The 19,466-nt window shown below is 45.1% G+C and overlaps 1 protein-coding gene and 1 long non-coding RNA gene across 4 annotated transcripts; one reads left to right on the plus strand and one right to left on the minus strand.

The window, feature by feature from the left end:
• Positions 1-8,051: 8,051 nt before the first annotated feature.
• PDP2 (pyruvate dehydrogenase phosphatase catalytic subunit 2) lies at positions 8,052-13,843 on the minus strand. 3 transcript variants are annotated; one of them, XM_051805787.1, is made up of 2 exons: positions 13,707-13,843; positions 8,052-10,145 (listed from the first exon to the last, which is right to left on the minus strand). In XM_051805787.1, exon 2 carries the CDS (start codon positions 10,088-10,090, stop codon positions 8,486-8,488), a length of 1,605 nt encoding a protein of 534 aa, XP_051661747.1. In that variant the 5' UTR covers positions 10,091-10,145; positions 13,707-13,843; the 3' UTR covers positions 8,052-8,485. The 3 variants fall into 3 exon arrangements, with proteins under 3 accessions (XP_051661747.1, XP_051661748.1, XP_051661749.1); XM_051805788.1 differs by having other exon boundaries at positions 8,052-10,141; positions 13,707-13,816; XM_051805789.1 differs by lacking the exon at positions 13,707-13,843 and adding an exon at positions 13,597-13,614.
• A 2,949-nt stretch (positions 13,844-16,792) lies between these two features.
• On the plus strand, positions 16,793-19,436 carry LOC127479175 (uncharacterized). The gene is made up of 3 exons (XR_007907484.1): positions 16,793-16,894; positions 17,029-17,108; positions 17,328-19,436. It is a non-coding gene; the product is annotated as an uncharacterized LOC127479175 (long non-coding RNA).
• Positions 19,437-19,466: the final 30 nt, after the last annotated feature.

Raw genomic sequence — 19,466 nt, forward strand, 5'->3', positions numbered from 1 at the left:
GGATGAATAAAAGATGAGTTGGCAGGTGAATCAGGTAGGAATATTTATTACTAGAATGACACTAGAATGCCTCTAAAAGCCTGCCTGGGGAAAAATAAAAAAAAAAAAAAAAAGGAAAAGAAAAATGAAAAAGCCATTTCAAAATTAACTTGCACTCCAGAACAGGAAATGAAGATAACCAAGTACACTGACTTTTGGAAAACCACATAGAAACTGGAATCAAAATGAAATTGAAGCCCAAATTGAAGGCCCTTTTCCTTTCTGTAACATGGCCACAGAAGGGCAGCAACGTGTTCCTGTGGAACAACACATTGTTCCTGTGGTTTTACAGAGAGTTCTACACTTTCTTCCCTGTAATGTCACCAGAGAAACTCAGATTATTGACTGCTGCCATCTCTTCTCCTGCAGCCAAAGACTTCAAAGACACAGGGCTTGCTATAAACAGTCATAATAAAAATAAATCAATAATGTTTCCAGCAGTGTAAGGATTTTACTGTTTGCTGTTATCATAGTTTACAAAATACAGCAATCATCTCTTATTCATCGACTGAGCTCTGCAAATGAAAGCTCTTAGGAAGGTTCCCTGGGGGTTCACAGGGGATATCACAGCAAAGCAAACCCCTGGCAAACAGTAAGGCTCTGAAAGCATGGCAAAATCAGAATTAGGGAGGGATGCACTGGTTTATTTGTTTTACATATGCCTGCAAACAGTAAGAGAAAACTATTGTGTTTTGTTAAAAATCAGGTGATGCAACATGAGCCCCAACACTGAAGATTTTAATCACGGCCTAGTTTCTCTGAAAATCCAGCCAAATGACTAGATTTCACTTTTAATAGTGAGAGCACAGAAAAGTTCTGATTAGCAAGTACATCAGATGAGCTTGAGCTCAGAACCTGACCTGAGGCCATGGGTGGAGCAAGTCCATGCAGGAGCAGCTCTGTAACCCAGACACCACAGCTTTGCCCTGCCCCACTACTGCCCATCACCTTCACCTTTCAGTTGAGTCACCAGTATTTTATTTTATTTTATTTTTCATGGCAAGTGCTTGGAAACAGAGACTCAGACAAATCCCAGGCTGAAGTTGGGATTACACAGAAGATAAAGTTGGTCTATGAAGAGGATCTGTGACAATAAAGAGGACAAGGTGATTACTCTACCCCCCAGCACTCCAGATGGGTGTTACTTGCTGTGTTTTGCCACCTTGCTGTAGCAGCAGGTTTTCTGTGGGATTGTGGGATCACCCACCTTGGCACCTGCCTGACAGCACGGCCTGTCACACTCTAGAATTCCCTCACCTGCTGTGTGTGGAACAAAGTCACATCTCCCTTCCCATATTGCTCTAAAAATGCAACGTGGCCCCTTTTTCTTGAAGCACTTGCCCAGAACAATCAATAGAAAATGAAACACCGTGGAATAATGGGAAGAGGAAGTGGGGGGTGGAGAAAAAGCAACAGCAAGAATACATAAGAGATGTAAGTTTTGGTACACTGTAGTGCAGTGTCCAAAAAAAAAAGACCTGCAGATTAAAGAAAGGAAAAAAAAAAGGGGGGTGGGGGTGGGGGTAGGTGAACCAAAAACCTCTACCACCAAACAGACCAAAGACTGATTTATTTCTTAAATCCTTGTCTTAGTAAAGAGTGCCATCTGACAATAAGGTTGAAGTGAGATCTCTGTGAACACCAGACCAACAGTTTATCTCCCCCTCCTGCCAGCAGCAAGGTCCTCCAGGAGCATTCCAGTGCCATTTCCAGGCTGGAAGTTTGTCCAAATGAAAACATTGGAACCCAAGCCATAGAGGCAGCTGTGGCACCTACAGCCTGAGCTGCACAACCACAGCAGGAGCCAGACACTGAGGTTATGGCTGAGCAAAGATCTCCTCAGCTTTGGAAACATCTTTTCTTCTTGTGCAACTGAAGACTCCTCAGAAAACACAGGGAGGTGCCTCCTGGTTCACTTGCATGTCCTTGTACCCAGCAGTGCCAGGACAAGGAGAGGGTTTTCCACAAAGCTTAACCACTTGGGCTACTTGGGCCACTGAAACTTGCTTTTGAAAAAGAATCAAAGTTAATCAAACTCTTGCTCTGATTGCCCAGTTCATAAGCTGGAAGTACTAATGAATCACATGGAGTTTTTAAGGTGTGTGTAGGTGATTGGAGGTGGGTTTTCTCCATTTTTCAACAGCACCTGAAACTTATGTTATGAACATGGGCATAAGAGTGAGAGAGGCTGCTCATAACACGGCAACCCTTTTGCAAAACTCAGGTGACATCATCTGGCCAAGCCCGGTCCTGCAGGTACAAATTCAGAGATTATCCGATAACGAGCTGAAACGGAAATTCTGTTTGTTGAGAAAAACGCCACAGAGCTGTGGAGAATGAAGGAGTGATGTAAGAGCCACCTCAAAGCAGCAAAGTCTGAGTCAGAGAGGACAAAAGAGAAAAGAGCACATGAAAGGCTCCCCCGCGGGAGCTCAGAGCAGGGGGCTGCTCGCTAAGGCACTGCAGGCAGGAGGAACTGCTTCCACTGGAGGAACTGTTATACAGGAGGAACTGTTTCCACAGGAAGAACTGTTTCCACAGGAGGAACTGTTTCCACAGGAGGAACTGTTATACAGGAGGAACTGCTTCCACAGGAGGAACTGTTTCCACAGGAAGAACTATTTCCGCAGGCAGCACCTTTGGGCTGATTTGAGAGAAGTACAAAGTCAGCCTGAAGTGATCAACCCACTCTAGACCAAGTTCCTGTAGGATTGGCTCCGGGATTCCAGCAGGGAGGCATGAGCAGTGTGCTTTGTGACCCACTTACCTGCTGCCCAGGGCCCTTTCAAACATTGCACATGGACATTTCCCCTTCTGCCCTTGTTTTCAGTTCAAAAAGCTCACCAGAGGGAAGAACCAGGCTGTTTTTCTCTTTCAGAAAATGCTCAATTAAGTTTGCTTAACCCAAACAGAAACTATAATTATGCTCCCTTTCCACAATTCTTGGCTTCCAGTCATTATTCCTTCAGGCAAGGCATCCTGAGAGTCTGAGAGCAGGGCTCAGAGAAGCCAAGCTCAAGCAGATGTCTCCCTCTTGTCAGCGTGGGCCATAAAGTCCCTGAGCATCTAACACAGAAATAAGACTCTTACCTGACTGACAAGTGGAGAGATCCAACAGGAACAGTTGGAATCAGTTTTTCAGGATAAATACAAAGATCTAGTAAAACATCAAGTGTTTTATTTGACAGTAACGCTCCTTTGAAGGTTAATCTGTCACAGACACAAAGAAGGGAACATTTTTCTCTCTGTCACACCATGTTTGTATCCCTGAGAGAAACACACCCCTTGGATTCTTACTTTTGTATTTCTACTGAAGCATTAAACCTGTGGTAGTGAAGAGCACACACCACCAGTGACCAACTGATACCTGACAAAACCACAGCTCTGCCTTCAGGTCTCATTGCAACTACAGCTCTGAACAGAGAACCTCTGTTCAACAATAACAAAAAATTCTTCATCAAAGTTTAGACAAGTATCTTCTTTTGGAAGTAAAAAAAATCTGTCCCAAATAATTTTCTTTTCTCTTTACTACCCCCCCAAACCAGATATATACTTGTAATTAATGGAAATAAAGTTAAGCCTCAAAGACTAAGTACATGAATACTTGCCTTGCTACTGATCTCTTGTAATTTAAGGATTAAATGTTTCTGCAGATGTTGTATTTGTAGCAGGTTTTTGCAGTGTTTTAATACAATGACAACATTTTGAATGTTACAATGATGTTTTAGCTGCTGATGAACACATATGTACATGTCAGCCTCCTGAAGTTACAATATCTTTCTGTAATTGTCAGATGAACTAAAGCACAATTTGGGTGTTTTGGCCAGTGAGCTCGTGCCCCTTCTGCTGACTGGATAATGTGGTGGAACCTCAGCAGCATCAGGATGCCCTTACTTTCATGTAGTAACAATTATTTCCATTGTGGGAAACCCACAAAGCTACAAACGCTCCAGCAAACTCACACCTACTCAAACTATTTACTTCTATCCCAGCTGGAACATTTGTGCTCTCTGAACTGGAATCTGGAGCATCATTTCCTAGGAACATTCAGCAGAAAGAACTCCACGTTCCAGTACAGCAATCAAAACATTGTCTCCCATCCATTTAATAAAGATTAGTTTTAAGTGTGAAATTAATGTTTTTACTGACAAAAACAGTGATTCCCCTCGCTAATTACAAAGAAGTGAAAAAAAGACACCTCCCAAATTCCAACTATGTTATGGAGAACTGAATACTTAAATATTTATAAGCACCATAATTTAGGATTTCTGGAGAAAAAAGTGATGAAGTTGTATTTCAACTCAAGGTTTAAGTTTTAGGGAAGAAAATAATATTTTTTTCTAGTATTTACACCAGTGCTTAACCTCAGATGTTTTACTTAAGAGTCGGAGACACAGAATTTGTGTGACTGCTTTTAACTATTAATTCTCTGACTGCTGTGGAAATAAAGAACACAAACAGCAAGGAGAACTGTCTAACCTAACCCAGACAGACTGCCTGCAAACATGTTTGTTCCAACACTTTTTCAGTATTGCAGGACTTGCATCTGAATGTTCTTATCAAATCTTCACATCACTGTGCTTGCAGGAGCAGGTCAAGGCATTTTGTTCACTTAAGCATTGTTGATTCTCCAAGTCACAAAATACTACTTTTACTAATGCCTTTAATTACAGTTTGAGATGAAAATGCCCATGACCCAGTTCAAACAAGCAGAATCCCGATTTTCCCCACCACAAATATAAGGTATACATATTACTGAGAATTTAGATTGACTTAAATCTAGAACTTCTTTTAAATAGATTTGATAGAAGTCAAAATCGAATTGCTGTCAATTCAGTTGATTTCAGGGTGCAGTATATTGTTGAACTCCTACAATTTCCCATGGTTGTAATGGATGAATTCATCAGGAAACGTTTCACTGTGTGGACGCTGCCACAGTTCAGTACAACCTTTAATGCCTGCAGGGACTCTGAAATCTGATTTTTTTTCTGAATAAATATGCCCACCTAGTACTGTAGAGAACTGAGACTGCAATGAATTGTAAGAAAAGTGCCATAGCAATATCTCAGCACGTTGGGGCATGAAAGTTTATCAACTTACTCTGTTTCAGCAGCTCTTTAGAGCTGAAGATCCCTCAGGCTTGTTGAGAGAAACCCCCTCATTTTGGTCACCTCCCAGCTTTCAGAGATCATGAAATGAGGGAGGACAGTGTTTTCCCCCTGTTCTTTCTGTAAGCATGTGAGTATAAATGATTCTAAGTGATGAGATAGATCCCGTTGCTCATCTGTTTTGTTGGATGGAAAGTGGGTGCCACAGGGGTCAGTTGAGGGGTGTCACCTCCAGTGGGGTGGTGACTTGGTGACAGTCACAGTGGGAGAAGAGAGTGGATTTCCAGGGTTCCATGGCAAGCTCTGTAATGTCCCAGGATGCTCATAACCCAAGAATGTCAGACTCTGAGGGTTCAGAGAACACTTGCCTGGGTGCTGCCTTTGCCACGTGCTGGGGATCTCAGAGCCAGGCCTGAAGCAGCTGCGGGTCTGGAGAGATCTCACACCTCTGGGCTTTTCACCCTTTGGTTTTCTCAGGCCTCTCAGTTCTAGTGACACACTCACTTGGTGGAGGGGGGAGATGTTTGTGTGGGATTCAGGTCTTCCCCTGCAATATGCCCTGTGCTCACCCAGGGCAGTGGTGGAGCCCCCACCCCTGGAGATATGGGGTGTGGAGGTGGTGCTCAGGGACATGGTTTAGTGCTGGTATTGGCAGTGCTGGGGCAATGGCTGCATTCCATCTCAGAGACCTTTTCCAGCCTAAACAATTCTAAGTATGGACAGGTTGCTTTCACTGACATGCAGCAAATTCCAGGGAGTATGCAGGTAAATCCATAATTTGCACTTAAAAAAACCCAACCAAACAAAAAAATCCAAACAAACCTCTAAGTAGTTTAACATTATCCTTTTCCACTGTAGGATGATGATAGCATTGCAAGTTAAGCTGAGCAAATCTAACATGAAATTGGAAATACTGCCTTGCTTATTTTCGGATACATTCCCAAAGTAATCTATCAATTTGCTGGTGTAGGTACAACCTACACAGAATAATGTGTCCAGGATTTACACCTAGATGACACAGTACCATAGTGACTCTCAAAAGGTGACCTGGATTTCACCACTGTGTGGTGAAAAGAACCACAACTTGGGTTTATTTTATGCTTGTACACAAGCTGGTTTGCTACACTACTTTTGCAGCAGCAGGTTTGAACATTGAACATTTTCTAGACTAGCTTCATGAAATGTGTGTCACTTCACATCACTCTGATGTGGTTTGGCCCCTCTGTTTCTCCAGCTGCATGGCTAAGGAATTCCTCTATTAAGAGGCAGTCTAGAGATGCTTTGTTTTTACTGCTTCAAGGCTAAATTTTAAGCAATGGAGCATGGAACTGTGACACACAAGGATTTGTAAGGGAACAGATCACCTAAAGCCAGAATGGTTCAGGAATGCTGCTGAGGAGTGCTCCCCTCTCCTGGCAGGCAGAACAGCCCCCTCGAGGGTAACACAGGGCCTGACCTTCACTGTTTGCCTTCCTGTGGCAGAGGAAAGCTCAGTCTGCACGGCACCAGCCTCAGGGATGAGGGCAGGGCACACTTTAAAGCAAGTTGGAGCCCAGCACTAAGAATTTCAGCAACCTCTGTAACATCCTGCACATCCCCAAAGTCTGCAGTCCTTATCACAGAGATCCCAGGGTCAGACTGCTTGAGGAAATCCTGTTTGGTTGATATCAAGGGCAACAGATCTACTCATTTAATCTGCTTCCACGTTGAGTTGCTGGATGTGCTCCAGAATGTACTAGATGAAAAAAAACGAACAGTAAATTAGTTTTCCAGAACAGAGGTTTTTTAAGGATGCATTCAGTGATTGCAGTTGTAGAACTGAATTACAGTCAATCCTGAATAGCCAAAAGTATGAACATTTTAAAAACAGTTTTACTTTCCTTCTAATCCCATCTTCAAAACAGATTTAAATGCCTGAAAAAAGCAGTAATAATTTTTATGTGGAAGTATACAAAAAACCCCAAATCCACAAGGGCTACCAGTTTAAGCCCCAAGGCCTCATCCACTTAAGATCTTGAGAAAAAACTAAGTACTTTTTCATCTGCTAAACTGTGAAAGGATAGAGCTTTTGTTTTAAGGGAAGTTCAGGGAAAACAGAAAAGCAATATTTTTATCTGCTCTGCTGTACCCTCATGAGTTCTTACTCAGCAGCAACAACAGTAAACAGTCCTGTATTCCCAGGATACACGTTCTTGTGGAGAACAGTTACTGTTGTGTGTAAACAAGGCAGGGTAGTCACCAGAGAACACCATCTGTAAAAGCTAATTTGCAAGCTTGGATGGTACTCCAGAATACACAGTATAAAAGAAAACACACACAAATGTATGTTCAGAGACTAGGACATACATTCACTAGAGAAAATAACCCTGTACCTATAAGGAAAAGCTGATGTCCAAAAGCAAGAATAAAAGATTAAACATCTTTCAGTGAAATATCAGCACTGTTATTTCCTCTAAGTTAAACCTGAAGAGAAAGGTGCTCCCTCCTTTGCTGAATTTACATTTAGATGAATTTTTGAACTTCTGGATCTGACAAACTTCATTTAAATTACAGTTGGTGGATTTGAGGCAGAGCATTCCATAGATCAATACTTAATAAAGGGTATATTTTTTAAGCAAAACACTGAAATGCCTAAGTCTAGTACTGTTAAAATCTAAACAGGGAATTGTGAAGACTCTCATATGTGTTTGAGCTGAAAGCTGTAACACAAGTTCACATAAAGTTAAGAGAATATGCATTCACACTTCAAAATCATTGCAGAATAAAATACGATTTTTTCCTAGCTTAAAGGAGAGAATTGGGAAAAAAGACATCTGACAATCCCAGGGCTCTTTGAACAGCCTTCTTTCATGTTGTTTCATAAGCATGAGGCAATTGGTTAAAATATTTGACACTTACATCAAAGAAAGTTTTGGTAGTTAATTTATTTAATTCAGTTACAGTGCTTCAGTAGGATGCTACTTGTTTGCCACAAGAGCAGAGCCTTTCTGACACTCCATGCAGCTACACCTATTATCCAGCTCTCTGTTAAATTGTAGCAGGCTCAGTGAAATTTGTCTCCTTTGTTCTTTTGAAAAGTTTTACCAGAGGCTCTCATGGAATCAGAATCTTTAGTTCAGTTACATCTCAGTGAAGTTTTATGAAAACATTTTCCTTCAGAGTACACAGACCTGGAAACCCAGAGAACTTGCACCGAAGTTGTTTTCAAAACTAGTAAGTAACAAAAAATCTAGAAACCTGCAGATTATAACACTGGTCGCAGCTCGACTAGGAAAGAACGAGAGGAATGGTTCCAGTGTCAGAGGCTGCCTGTGGTACTGCAGAGCAGCAGTGCGAGCTCACTCGTTGTCCCTGTAGTAGCTCTCAATGGTTTCTGAGTTGAAGTACACCACGGTGACGGTGATGTCGTCCCTGTACATCCTGGCCAGGTCCTCGGGCAGGGCGAGCATGGCCGCCAGCTTCTCGGGGTCCACCTCGCCGTACTCGTTGCTGCCGATCGCGTGTCTGATCAGGTGGGTGGCGATGTTCTGGTCCAGGGAGGCCAGGCCTCTGCTCTTCCTCTGCAGCAGCAAGTTGTGCATGTAACCCAAATTAACTGGTTTCTTAAAAGTCAGTTGTGGTTTCTGCACGTTCAGCTCCGTGAGGTGTCCAGCAACAAGTTTGACAACCTTCTCATTACTCAACATCTCCCACAGCCCGTCCGAAGCAATAACTAGAAACTTATCCTTGCTCCTCAATTTGTGGTATGTGACTTCAGGCTCTGCAGTTAAATAAGGGGGTGTATGGTAGTTTGGAGGAACATACTGATAAATGTTCAAAGCCTCAACATCACAGCTATTCTCAAGAACACTGTGCTGTAATTCTTTACTCCATTTTAATTGCACATCTCCAAAGGCTCTGGAGGGCATGAGGATGCCCAGTAATCTGTCATTCACAAAGAGGGTTTTCTCCTCAGATCTAGGATGTTCTCTCTTCAATCTTCTGATTTCAAATTCATCACAGACATTGTGGTCTCGGGTTAGAGGGAGAGTAGACCATGTTCCATCTTCTTCACGAACCCCTAAAACTGCTCTGCAGTCACCGGTATTTGCAACGTGTAGGTGAACACCGTCAACGTGAGCTACACAGGCTGTTGCACCAGAAAAAGCTACTTGGAGGGCAATATTTCTCATCAATTCATTTTCCTGAGGAGCCTGAACTTCCAGTGATATATCTGAGTCTAACCTTTTGAATGCACACACCATGGCTTCTTCTAAACTAAACCCTGGCTCAGTGTCCAGGTCCAGCAGATGCTGCCAGTACACCCGGAGGTTTTCAAAGTACCGGGAGGTGATTTCTCGATACTCCACATCGTTGGGGTGCCTGTGCCACTGCAGGATGGGCCGCACCGGCTTCATGGACTCCACAGCCAGCTCGATCTCCTCCAGGCTCTGCCGGGACATGAGGGACACGGCGATGTAGTGCAGGAGCCTCTCGCTCACGGCCTGGGCGCAGGCGGAGCCCGCGTGGCCGTCGAACACCCCGAACATCATCCCCGCCGTCTGCAGGCACGTGGCCGCGCTCCGCCGGTCCTCAATGGGGCTGTTGGACGCCAGCTGGTTACTCTCAAACCTCAACACAGAACTGGCGGCTTTGCCGTTCAGATCCAGTGTTTTGTGGGATAATTCACCTGCTCGGAGGATGTCGTTGATTTGTGACGGAGACAACTGGAAAGAAAAATGCTCCTCTTCGGTGGAAGTGTGCCGGAATGCTTTCTGTAAGGGGAAAGGATTGTCTCGGCTGCAGCCCCCAGCAGGGAAGAGGTGTGTTTTGGAGACAACAAGCTTCCATTGTATCTTGTTTCTGTCTGGGATACAGATGGAGTACCAACGTCCTTTCCCTTGGCAGACAATGCTGTTTCTTGCTGAGCTTAAGATCCAGGATGAGACAGTTCTTGACATCATAAGTCACTCCGCAAATAGAGCACCTGCCTCCAGTAACACAGAATGTCCTTTCTGCCTGGAATATAAGTGTAGGAAAGGAATAAAGTTTAGAAGGTTCACAAGAAAGTTTTTATATTGCAATACAAAAGCACATCCAGAGCTCTCAGAAACATTCAGAACTTTTTTGCAAAAGAGACCTCTATAAAGGCATCTTAAAAGTGATATCATTTCCATCACTTAAGGATATGACTGCCCCTCTCCAGTTAACTCACAAGAAAAGATGATTTTTACTTTCCAGGAGGTTTTTTCCTCCTTGTGGCAAGGCTAAGAAGAAATAGCAACATTACAAGAAATGTTATGGGAAACTGCACAGTGAAAAGCCTCATCTAACATGACACAGAGCAAACAGATCCAACGAGCTGGAAAACAGGAACTTAACTGACAATTAATGCACCACTTTCAATAAAGCCTGCTAGAGTACAACTCTATTAATAGACTCTAAGCATCAAACCCAAGAGAAGATCAGGACTTAAACCCTATGGAAAGACTGAAGGATGTGGCCAGTTAATGATTTATATGAATTACCATGATCCTCACAACTAGAACAGACCAGTCTACCTTTCCAATTCTGTTACAGCTTATAAGCTCAGCTGTTCTTCTTTTTTTACCCTCAAGGTCTTACCCAACCTTCAGCAGACAGGATCTTTAACTCAGCTGAAGGCAGATTCTACAGCAGGTTCATTAATGCATTTATCATGGCATTGTGCACTTTGATGCAGTGACAGTTATAACACAGTTACAGTGACAACTTTTACAGTTCACAATTTGGCTTGTTCATTTGAGTGCAGTTAGAACCAGCAGCTGTGAGGAGCTCTGCTGCCAACAGCACTGAAACCAAGGGCACTTGAACAGCTGAAGTTCTTCAGTTGCCAGGGGGAGGTCCATGCATTGTCTCCTACTTTCAATAAGGTATTCAGGCTGTGGGATATTGTTAAGTACAACCAGATGCTTACTCCCAACAGAATTTTGCCCCATGGATTTCAAAAATTCACTGTGTGGTAGCACTGCAAGCACAGTTACTCCCAAAAGATCCCACCAGCAGCCAGACAGAACAACAGAGTTTTCTGTGAGCTCTCAGTGACTTTCAGGTGGCCCTGTAGCACCACATGCTCTGGGTCTCAAAACAAAGACCCTTCATGCTACTGCAGTATTGTTTTTTTTAGCAGAGCACCTCACAAGGAATAACAAGAAACCAGCCAGATCAGACACATGAAAACCTTTCCAAGAAAACAGCAGGAGCTAAAACTGAACTTGAGCTATTCTAAACAGAAGGCCTACGGATACAAGCCAAGGACTACTGAAATCCCATTTGGAAAACCAAAGCAACATGTCACAAAACATTTCTGACATGTGTTACCCACGCTTAACATAGAGAAGAGTGGACAAGCATTCCAGCAGATCTCACTTCTATAATTCTGGGGACCCTCTGAGGACAGGCAAAGACACGAATGTTACAGCTGATGTCAGGAGAGCAGATGGAAAAGGCAATACCAGTTCACTGCTGAGGCTCTGCCTGCAGTCTCCTGGGCCACTGGCACCTCCCAACACAACCCATGCCTTTTGCTGTACTGCAGAGAGCACAACCAAAATAACAGGAAGGCAGCTGACACTGCCAACTTCAGCAACAGCTAAACCCAAAAAGCACCAACAGCACAAGTCCTCGTGTTTGCCAACCTTCTCCAGGCCATTCCCTGTCCTATTTTTCCTTCTTCCTCTTCCTGCCCCTGTGAACCATGCAAGATTGAAACAATGACGACTTTCACATTCTTGATCAAAAAGCCGATTGAAACAGTGTTTTAAACAAACCTCCCCTGTTCCCATCAGCTGGCTGACAGAGTGAGGCAACGTGGTTTTCTCCTGGCAGCAGAGTTGCCAATACCATTCAGACACGTGCTTGCCAAGGTCAGGTAGCCCTGCTCAGTCCCGGAGCACACTGCACCGTCCCCATTCCCTGCCCGTGACTGCAGAGCTCACACCCTCGGGGTCCTCCTGCAGGGTGCAGGGGCTGCAGCCCCGGACACCCCCGGTGCAGTGCTAATTAAAGCGATGTGCTGAAGACCATTATGTAAGAGCCAATTACATAAACCCGCTCCAGCACCTGGAACTGCCTCCCCGGGGAGCCGGCGTCCCACCGGAGCCCGGCCTAAGCCCCGCCTGAGCCCGGTCTGAGCCCGGAGGTGTCGGAGTGCTCGCCGGGGCACTCAGACCAGGAATGTCCACTTCTCCCAATAAAACAGCAGATATCCATTACATCTGGATTTACAGCCCCTCCGAGACCCCCACAGCCTCATATTCCCTCACTCATGTTCCCGACACTGCCCACACACCCCCAGCACACACCGACACCCACCCCACCACCTCCGCACTGCCCCTGCCCCGCATACCGACACACTGCCCCCCCTGTGCCCCCTCACACACCCACCACACACCAACACACCCCTGCTACCCCCACACCCTGTGCTCCCTTACCCCCCACACACCAACACACCCCTGCTACCCCCACACCCTGTGCTCCCTTACCTCCCACACACCAACATACCCCTGCTACCCCCACACCCTGTGCTCCCACACACCAACACACCCCTGCTACCCCCACACACCCTGTGCTCCCGCACACCAACACACACCAACACACACCAACACACACCGGCCCCTATCAAACCGCCTCCGCCCCAGCCCCTGCCCTGCACACCGACATCCCCCCCTTCCGCCCCACACAGCCCCTGGGCCGCCTCACACACACCCTGTGCCCCCTCATACACCCTGTGCCCCCTCATACACCCCCTGTGCCCCCTCACACACACCGTGTACCCCCTCACACACCCTGTGCCCCTCACACACCCTGTGCCCCCTCACACACCCTGTGCCCCCTCACACACACCCTGTGCCCCCTCATACACCCCCTGTGCCCCTTCACACACCCTGTGCCCCCTCATACACCCTGTGCCGCCTCACACACACCGTGTACCCCCTCATACACCCCTGTGCCCCCTCACACACACCCTGTGCCCCTTCACACACCCCCTGTGCCCTCTCATACACCCTGTGCCCCCTCACACACACCGTGTACCCCCTCATACACCCTGTGCCCCTTCACACACACCCTGTGCACCCCCACATACCCGCTGTGCCTCTCCACACAGCCCCTGTGCCGCCTCACACACACCCTGTGCCCCCTCATACACAGCCATCACACACCGACACACACCCCGTGTTGCCCCCCACACAACCCCTGCCCGCACAGCCAATCCTTACCCCACACACACCCACCACATACCAGCCCTTACCTCATCACCTCCCCACCGCCCCGGCCCCACACACATCCCGCCTCACACACCGACCCATGCACCCCCGCCCGCACATCCCGTGCCCCGCACACCCTCCCTTTGCCCCCCCCGCTCCCCGCACACCCAACCATTACCCAGACACACGCATCAGACACCAACCCCTACCCGCGCAACTCCCACCTCCCCGCTCCTGCCTCCCCTCCGCGGCCTCGCCAAGCCAGGCCCGGCCCCGCTCCCTCAGCCCGCGGCTCGGCTCCCCGCAGCGCTCTGCCCGTCCCCGGCGCACCCACCGGCCGAGCACCGCCACACGCCGCCCGCAGTTCCGCGCTGGCCGCCCGGTGGGCGCGGACGGACGGACACGCGAACGGCGCTGACCGACAGCCCCGCCGCCCAACCCGCCCTCGGCGCCCCGCCCCGGGCCCGCCGGGTTCCCGTCAGGACACGGCGGGGCGGGCGCGGCCTGGTCCCTCCGCCATGTTCCGTGTGCGCGCCCGGCGCGGCGGGTGAGCCGCACCCCGGCCGAGGGACCGGCACCCCCGGGCCGAACCCCGGGCTGAGGGACCGGCACCCCCGCAGCCCCGGCCGGGCCGAACCCCGGCCGAGGGACCGGCACCCCCGCAGCCCCGGCCGCCGCCCCTGAGGCGCCGAGGGACGGCCGGGCCCGGCCCCGCGCGGCGCTGGGCTCGGTTAGAGCGCGAGCGGTAAAGGAAGCAAGTGACACGTTAATAAAGAAGCACCAGCAAAGGTTTCTTTATGTTAATAACGTTCAAATTCGTTATTGCCTGGAGGGAGGGACCGTCGCTGCCTCATTTCTTTTCAATGCGACTCTGCACTGCAGTGCGGGGGACGCCAGCTGATGAGGCTCAAATAGCAAAGCCCTTTGGAAACCGATAGGCCATTAAATTGTGGAGAACAAAAAGGCTCGTTTTGCTGACTTCCCGGTTTTGGGGTTTCAGATCTCTGCGTGACTTGGTTAAAATTTCTACTGCGTGGCTTTAAGCCGTGTAGCAGCAGGAAGGAATGGGCCCAAAGTGCACGGCGGTTAATGAGTACTTACCGCAGTTAACGGAGTGGTTACTAAGTAGTCTCTGCTTTAACTTGTAACAGTCGTTTTTGAAAAACAGGCTCACAAGTCACGAGAGGCTTTGATATTAACAGTGCGTTTTTTGTTGTCCTGGCTTCTTTGTTTGAATAATGTGGTGCGGGTGTCCTAGATGAGACAAATGTGTTCCCGGGTTATCTCATGTGGAAAGGTGTGAGATCATCTTCCTGAGTCTGAGCTCTCACTTGTTTGTTGTTATTAGCACGATGAAACACAGTTTCATGTTGAATGGAAGGGCAAACAAACAAACAAATTCAAGACAATATTTTAGCAGACGTGGAAAAAATAAAAACCTCATAGAGCAGCCTGAAAACTGCTCATTCGTTCTGTGGTCATTTCATAAACTCACATGCGTGAGCTAAAGTGATTTAGGAGCCACGTGAAAGAATGTGAAACAATTACCAGTCCTGCAGAAGAAGGTGGTGCTTTCATTCCATGTTTTCTGAACACAAGAAGGTACCACATTGAAGGTACTTGACAGGACTGGATATTAAACTGAATTGAGATTTAGATTCTGCTTTGGAGTGTTTGGTTATGCTGGTGAACGAAAGGGATATATAATTAAAGTTAAAATAAAGTCAAAATACTACTCTCTGATATGAGCTGGGGAAAGAAACAGTATTGCTCTGCTTTGCCTTTAGGAATATCCAATAAAAATGCTTTGATTTTAGGAATATTTAATAAAAATGGCAAATTTCTGTAGCAACAGTGGCTTGGTTGCCATAGTGCTCTATCTCACTCTATCTCACTCTATCTCACTTAATTTGCATTGAAAAAATTATAACTCAAGTTTCTTTGAATAAAACTAAGATTTGACTTTGCTGGTTATAGGTGAGCTAAAGTTCAGAATCAAATGTCCTGCGCCAGAAGAAAGTTCTTATTGGTATTCCAGGTATTGTATTAAGGTAGAGTGACAGATTAAAATGTAGCAAATCCTATATTTAGATTTTTTTCAAGGTATAATTTTGTCTGCTGACTTGTACAGTCGGCAACTCTGGTTTTCTTTGGAAGTATATTCTTGTACTAATTTCCATGTTGCTTGTTTAGGCCAGACTGCACTATTGGGGTTTCCCTCTTTCCCATGGAACATTACTTTCCCCCCCCACTTGTTCATTTGGACAACTGACTGTGTCTGCTCTGGTGCAATTTAAACAGTTTCTGCTCCCAGAAGCTGCAGACAGATGCCCCAGAGCAGGTGCTGTGATGGATTGCTTTCCACTAACTCCCTGATATTCATGAAAGCCTGAGACTCCTGATGCTTTGTAAACATTTCTTGTTATGGGGACACACAAAGATTAGAACCACCAAATAAGCCTGATATTCCTAAAGAAAGCAAGTTAAAAATCAGAATAGTATTTCTAATAAATAACTAATCCTTTGTCCAAAAAGCTGGCTAGTAACAAAAAATTTGAATCCAAACAAAATAGTAAACTACCACTAAGAGTAGCTTACTAGAGGTTTTTCTAAATATAGAGAAAGACTCAGCTGAGTGATACAGGTTAGAGAATAGCCATAGATCCAAACCCTTTGGGAACTTGGGAATGGCCATCAGGCAAGGGAGGGTCCTTTGAATGAATCATCTCTCTGGTTCATCTTAGAGAACAGGGCTGAGTCAAAGCTGCCCTTGCACTGAAAGCTCAACAGTCCAACTGACCAGCCCTTGGACAGGAAACACAACTCCAGCACACAAACCCCTTGGGTACCTTCCTGCTGGGAGCCTTTGGGAATGTCAGCTGCTCACTGGCCGTACCTTGCCCTGTGAATAATGACCTACATTCCATTGCCTCTACATCATGTTTTGCATCTTCACAAAGGGCAAATCCACACCTTAGATCTCTGAGGTCTCTGATTATATACAAACAACAAACCCCAAACAAAACCAAAACCAAACCAACCAACCAACCAACCAAAAACTACCAAAACCCCCACAAAATACCCCTAAAACCCAAAACCAACAACAGCAAAAAAGGAGACTCTAGGTCTGTTAAAGCAATTGCATTTCCTAGTTTGCTTACAGTAAATTCCAGTCCATGATCTTCCTATACGGTCTAAAATAAATGCTAGGAAAGAAAACAAGCTACAAGAAACATGGAACAGAGGTAAACACAACAAACAACTGCAGGGAAAACACCACTCCAGCTCTGCAGCTCCATTTCCCTCCTGTTGCTGCAGCAGAGGCTGAGCAGGGTGTCTGTAGGTGCAGGGGTTAATCCGATGGCCCAGTCTGAGTTCATGGAATTGCACTGGTGCAAAGGTCTGTCTGGTTGCTGTAATGGGACCTGAACTCCACACAGATAATTTTTACTGGTGTCACTTACAAACTGGTTTGAGTTAAACAGAAATACATGTTTATTAAGGCTCTGCACCACTGTAAAAGTAAGTTTAAATTCCTTGGGGACAGCTTTCAAGAGCAGGAAAGTCTTCTGGCTTGGTAAGAGGTGCTCATGTGTAAAAAAGTAATTATATTTCTTTCCTCCCTCTCCTCCTTCCGCCTTCTTCCCCTCCAACAGATGAACAGGGTCTGAATTGCTGCGTTTGGAATGGGCTGCCCAGGGAGGGGGTGGATTCTCCATCCCTGGAGGTGTTTAAGGTGAGAGTGGATGTGGCATCAGTGCCATGGGCTGGGAACCACAGCGGGGTTGGATCAAGGGTTGGGCTTGATGATCTCAGAGGTCTTTTCCAACCTGGCTGGATTCTATGATTCTGTGATTTAATATTCCACTATATTAATATGAAATGAAATGATGATTTGCACTGCTGTGTTGGAGGAAGGCACTGAAATTTGACTAAATTTCAAATGTAATGCAAGTACCAGCAGAGATGGAACATCAGAGGAATGAACATTCTCTGCCTCACAGCCATGCAAGTCGGGAAGAGTTCTGTTCCAGTCAGTCAGGTTTCATCATCTACTCTACTTTCCTCAGGGTAAGTGAGAAAAAACATGAGCCCCTTGCTCTTGCAGGCAGTGTAGAACAACCTGCCACTACTAAATGGTCCCTTGTGCATGCATAAGGAATTCAGAGAGGGAAACAGATAGCCTGAGGTATAACAGCCTATTTTCTTCAGGCTTATTTCTGTTTTTTTCCTGAAATAGCCCTTTTTTTACCTTTCTGACCTTTGAACTCCTCCAAAAGCACCGTCTGGTGTTGAGGTATCTTGCAAAACCTTTCCTCTGATGCTTATATTTGGATTAATTAACATTCATAATGGAATTTATCATTATAAATAATTGCTACATCATACTGAAACTATCTAAAAATCTTTCTGCTTGCAAGAGGATGTGGAAAAACCCCATAAGTTGAACTGTAACTATTAAATTTTGAAAGCTAAAATTAAGATAGTGTGCAGTTTACCAAGCAGAGAATAGAGAAGGGAAACAAGGAACAAAAAATTATAACTGGTTTATCAAGTTTCTTTTGTAAGATTGATTTTTATCTGACAAAGGAGTTTCAAGGACAACATACATAGGGCCAGCACAAGGTTTTCAACTACACTCATATCTTAAAAAAATTGTTATCACTGAAGTTAAATTCTCTCATATGTTGTATTTTGACTGAATTTGCCTTAAAATTAATTTGAAGCATTGTAGCAATAAATGGACACAGAGAGCCACTAGGTGGCATTTTTAATCTGGTTTTTACAGCTGAGTAAATTCAGTCACTGTCCTAAGTGTGAGAGCTCCTGTTCCCTCAGTCATGAGCTGCCATCCCACGAGATGTTAAGCCAAGCCTTGCTGATGTATTTACAGTCAACCCTCATTCTCCTTCAACACAGCTGGTAAAAGGTAAGCATAGCACATGTTCTAGAATTGTTCAATCTCAAAATAAATAGCAGTAATAGCATTAAATAGGGGTTTATAGCTTTAAAACCATACAGAACTGAAATATTTGTGCTTTTTTATTGGATGATCAGGGTCTCAAGAAACAGCAAAGAATATAAAATGCTTCCTTTTACATTTTGCTTCAGTGTGGTCAAAATTAGATCATATTCTTTGATCCAACAACTGAAAAAAAACCCCTGTAAGTAAAATAAAATTTATTTCTGAAGGAAGATATAGTTCAGTTTCCCCCTGGAACTGAACACCTTGGGTCAGTTCAGCATTTAAAGCTCTTTACAATAGCTAAGCTTTTACAATAACCCTGTGAGCTAAACACTATCCTTCTGTTGCTCATGACTAAACCACCCTCAAAGAAGCTTAAGTACTGTGTTCCAGGTCACAGAAGGGACACTTTCGGGGGTTAAATGAGCTTCTTCTATTTTATTAGACTAAGTGGCTCTAGCTGGGGAAAAACTGGACAGAGTTTTGGTGTGCAAGTCCAAAGTGTGAGAGACTGAGTGAACAGAGCTCTACTTACATGCCTCAAATGAGAAAAACCACTGAAAATAGCCCTCAGTGACCTGCTCTGTGAACATGTGCACTAATATTAATGCAGCAGTACATGGGTAGCTTGATATGGTAATTAATATTCATTACATTTTAAGCAGGAAAGTATCTGAAATTTGCCCCAATAAAATGTGTTCAGGCTATCAGATGTGTAAGCTTCTTTTGAAGGACCTTTTACATTTTAAAATATCTTTTCATGTAATTATTTTTTCCTAATTTTAACTGGGACATAAAATTAATGACAACAATAATTTAACTCTGACTGGGCAAGAAGCCATCCAAGATACACACTATGTTAGAATTTAAGTGAAAGGATTAAGCTGAAGCAGAAGCTGTTAATCCAAAAAGATGGGAAGAACTGCAACATAGACTAAAAATAATTGTTTCTAGAATTTTAAAAAAATGTGTAGAAACTTAGGAGGGATAACTCTTATCTGTACTTAGGCCATTCTACCATAACTTAAGGTTTCTATGGAACTGAAGGTGAACAATCAGGCATTCTTTGATATAAAACAGATGCATCAGTTGAAAATCATTTCTCTTCATGAAAGTCCAAGAAAAAGA

This window comes from Manacus candei, unplaced genomic scaffold (assembly GCF_025592945.1).
Source record: "Manacus candei isolate 608988 ecotype Guabito, Panama unplaced genomic scaffold, ASM2559294v1 h1tg000065l, whole genome shotgun sequence".
In the NCBI taxonomy this organism is placed as follows: Eukaryota; Metazoa; Chordata; class Aves; order Passeriformes; family Pipridae; genus Manacus; species Manacus candei.

Excerpts from the sequence above, each read along its gene's own strand:
- PDP2 (XM_051805787.1), bottom strand. The coding sequence starts at position 10,090 with ATGATGTCAAGAACTGTCTCATCCTGGATCTTAAGCTCAGCAAGAAAC.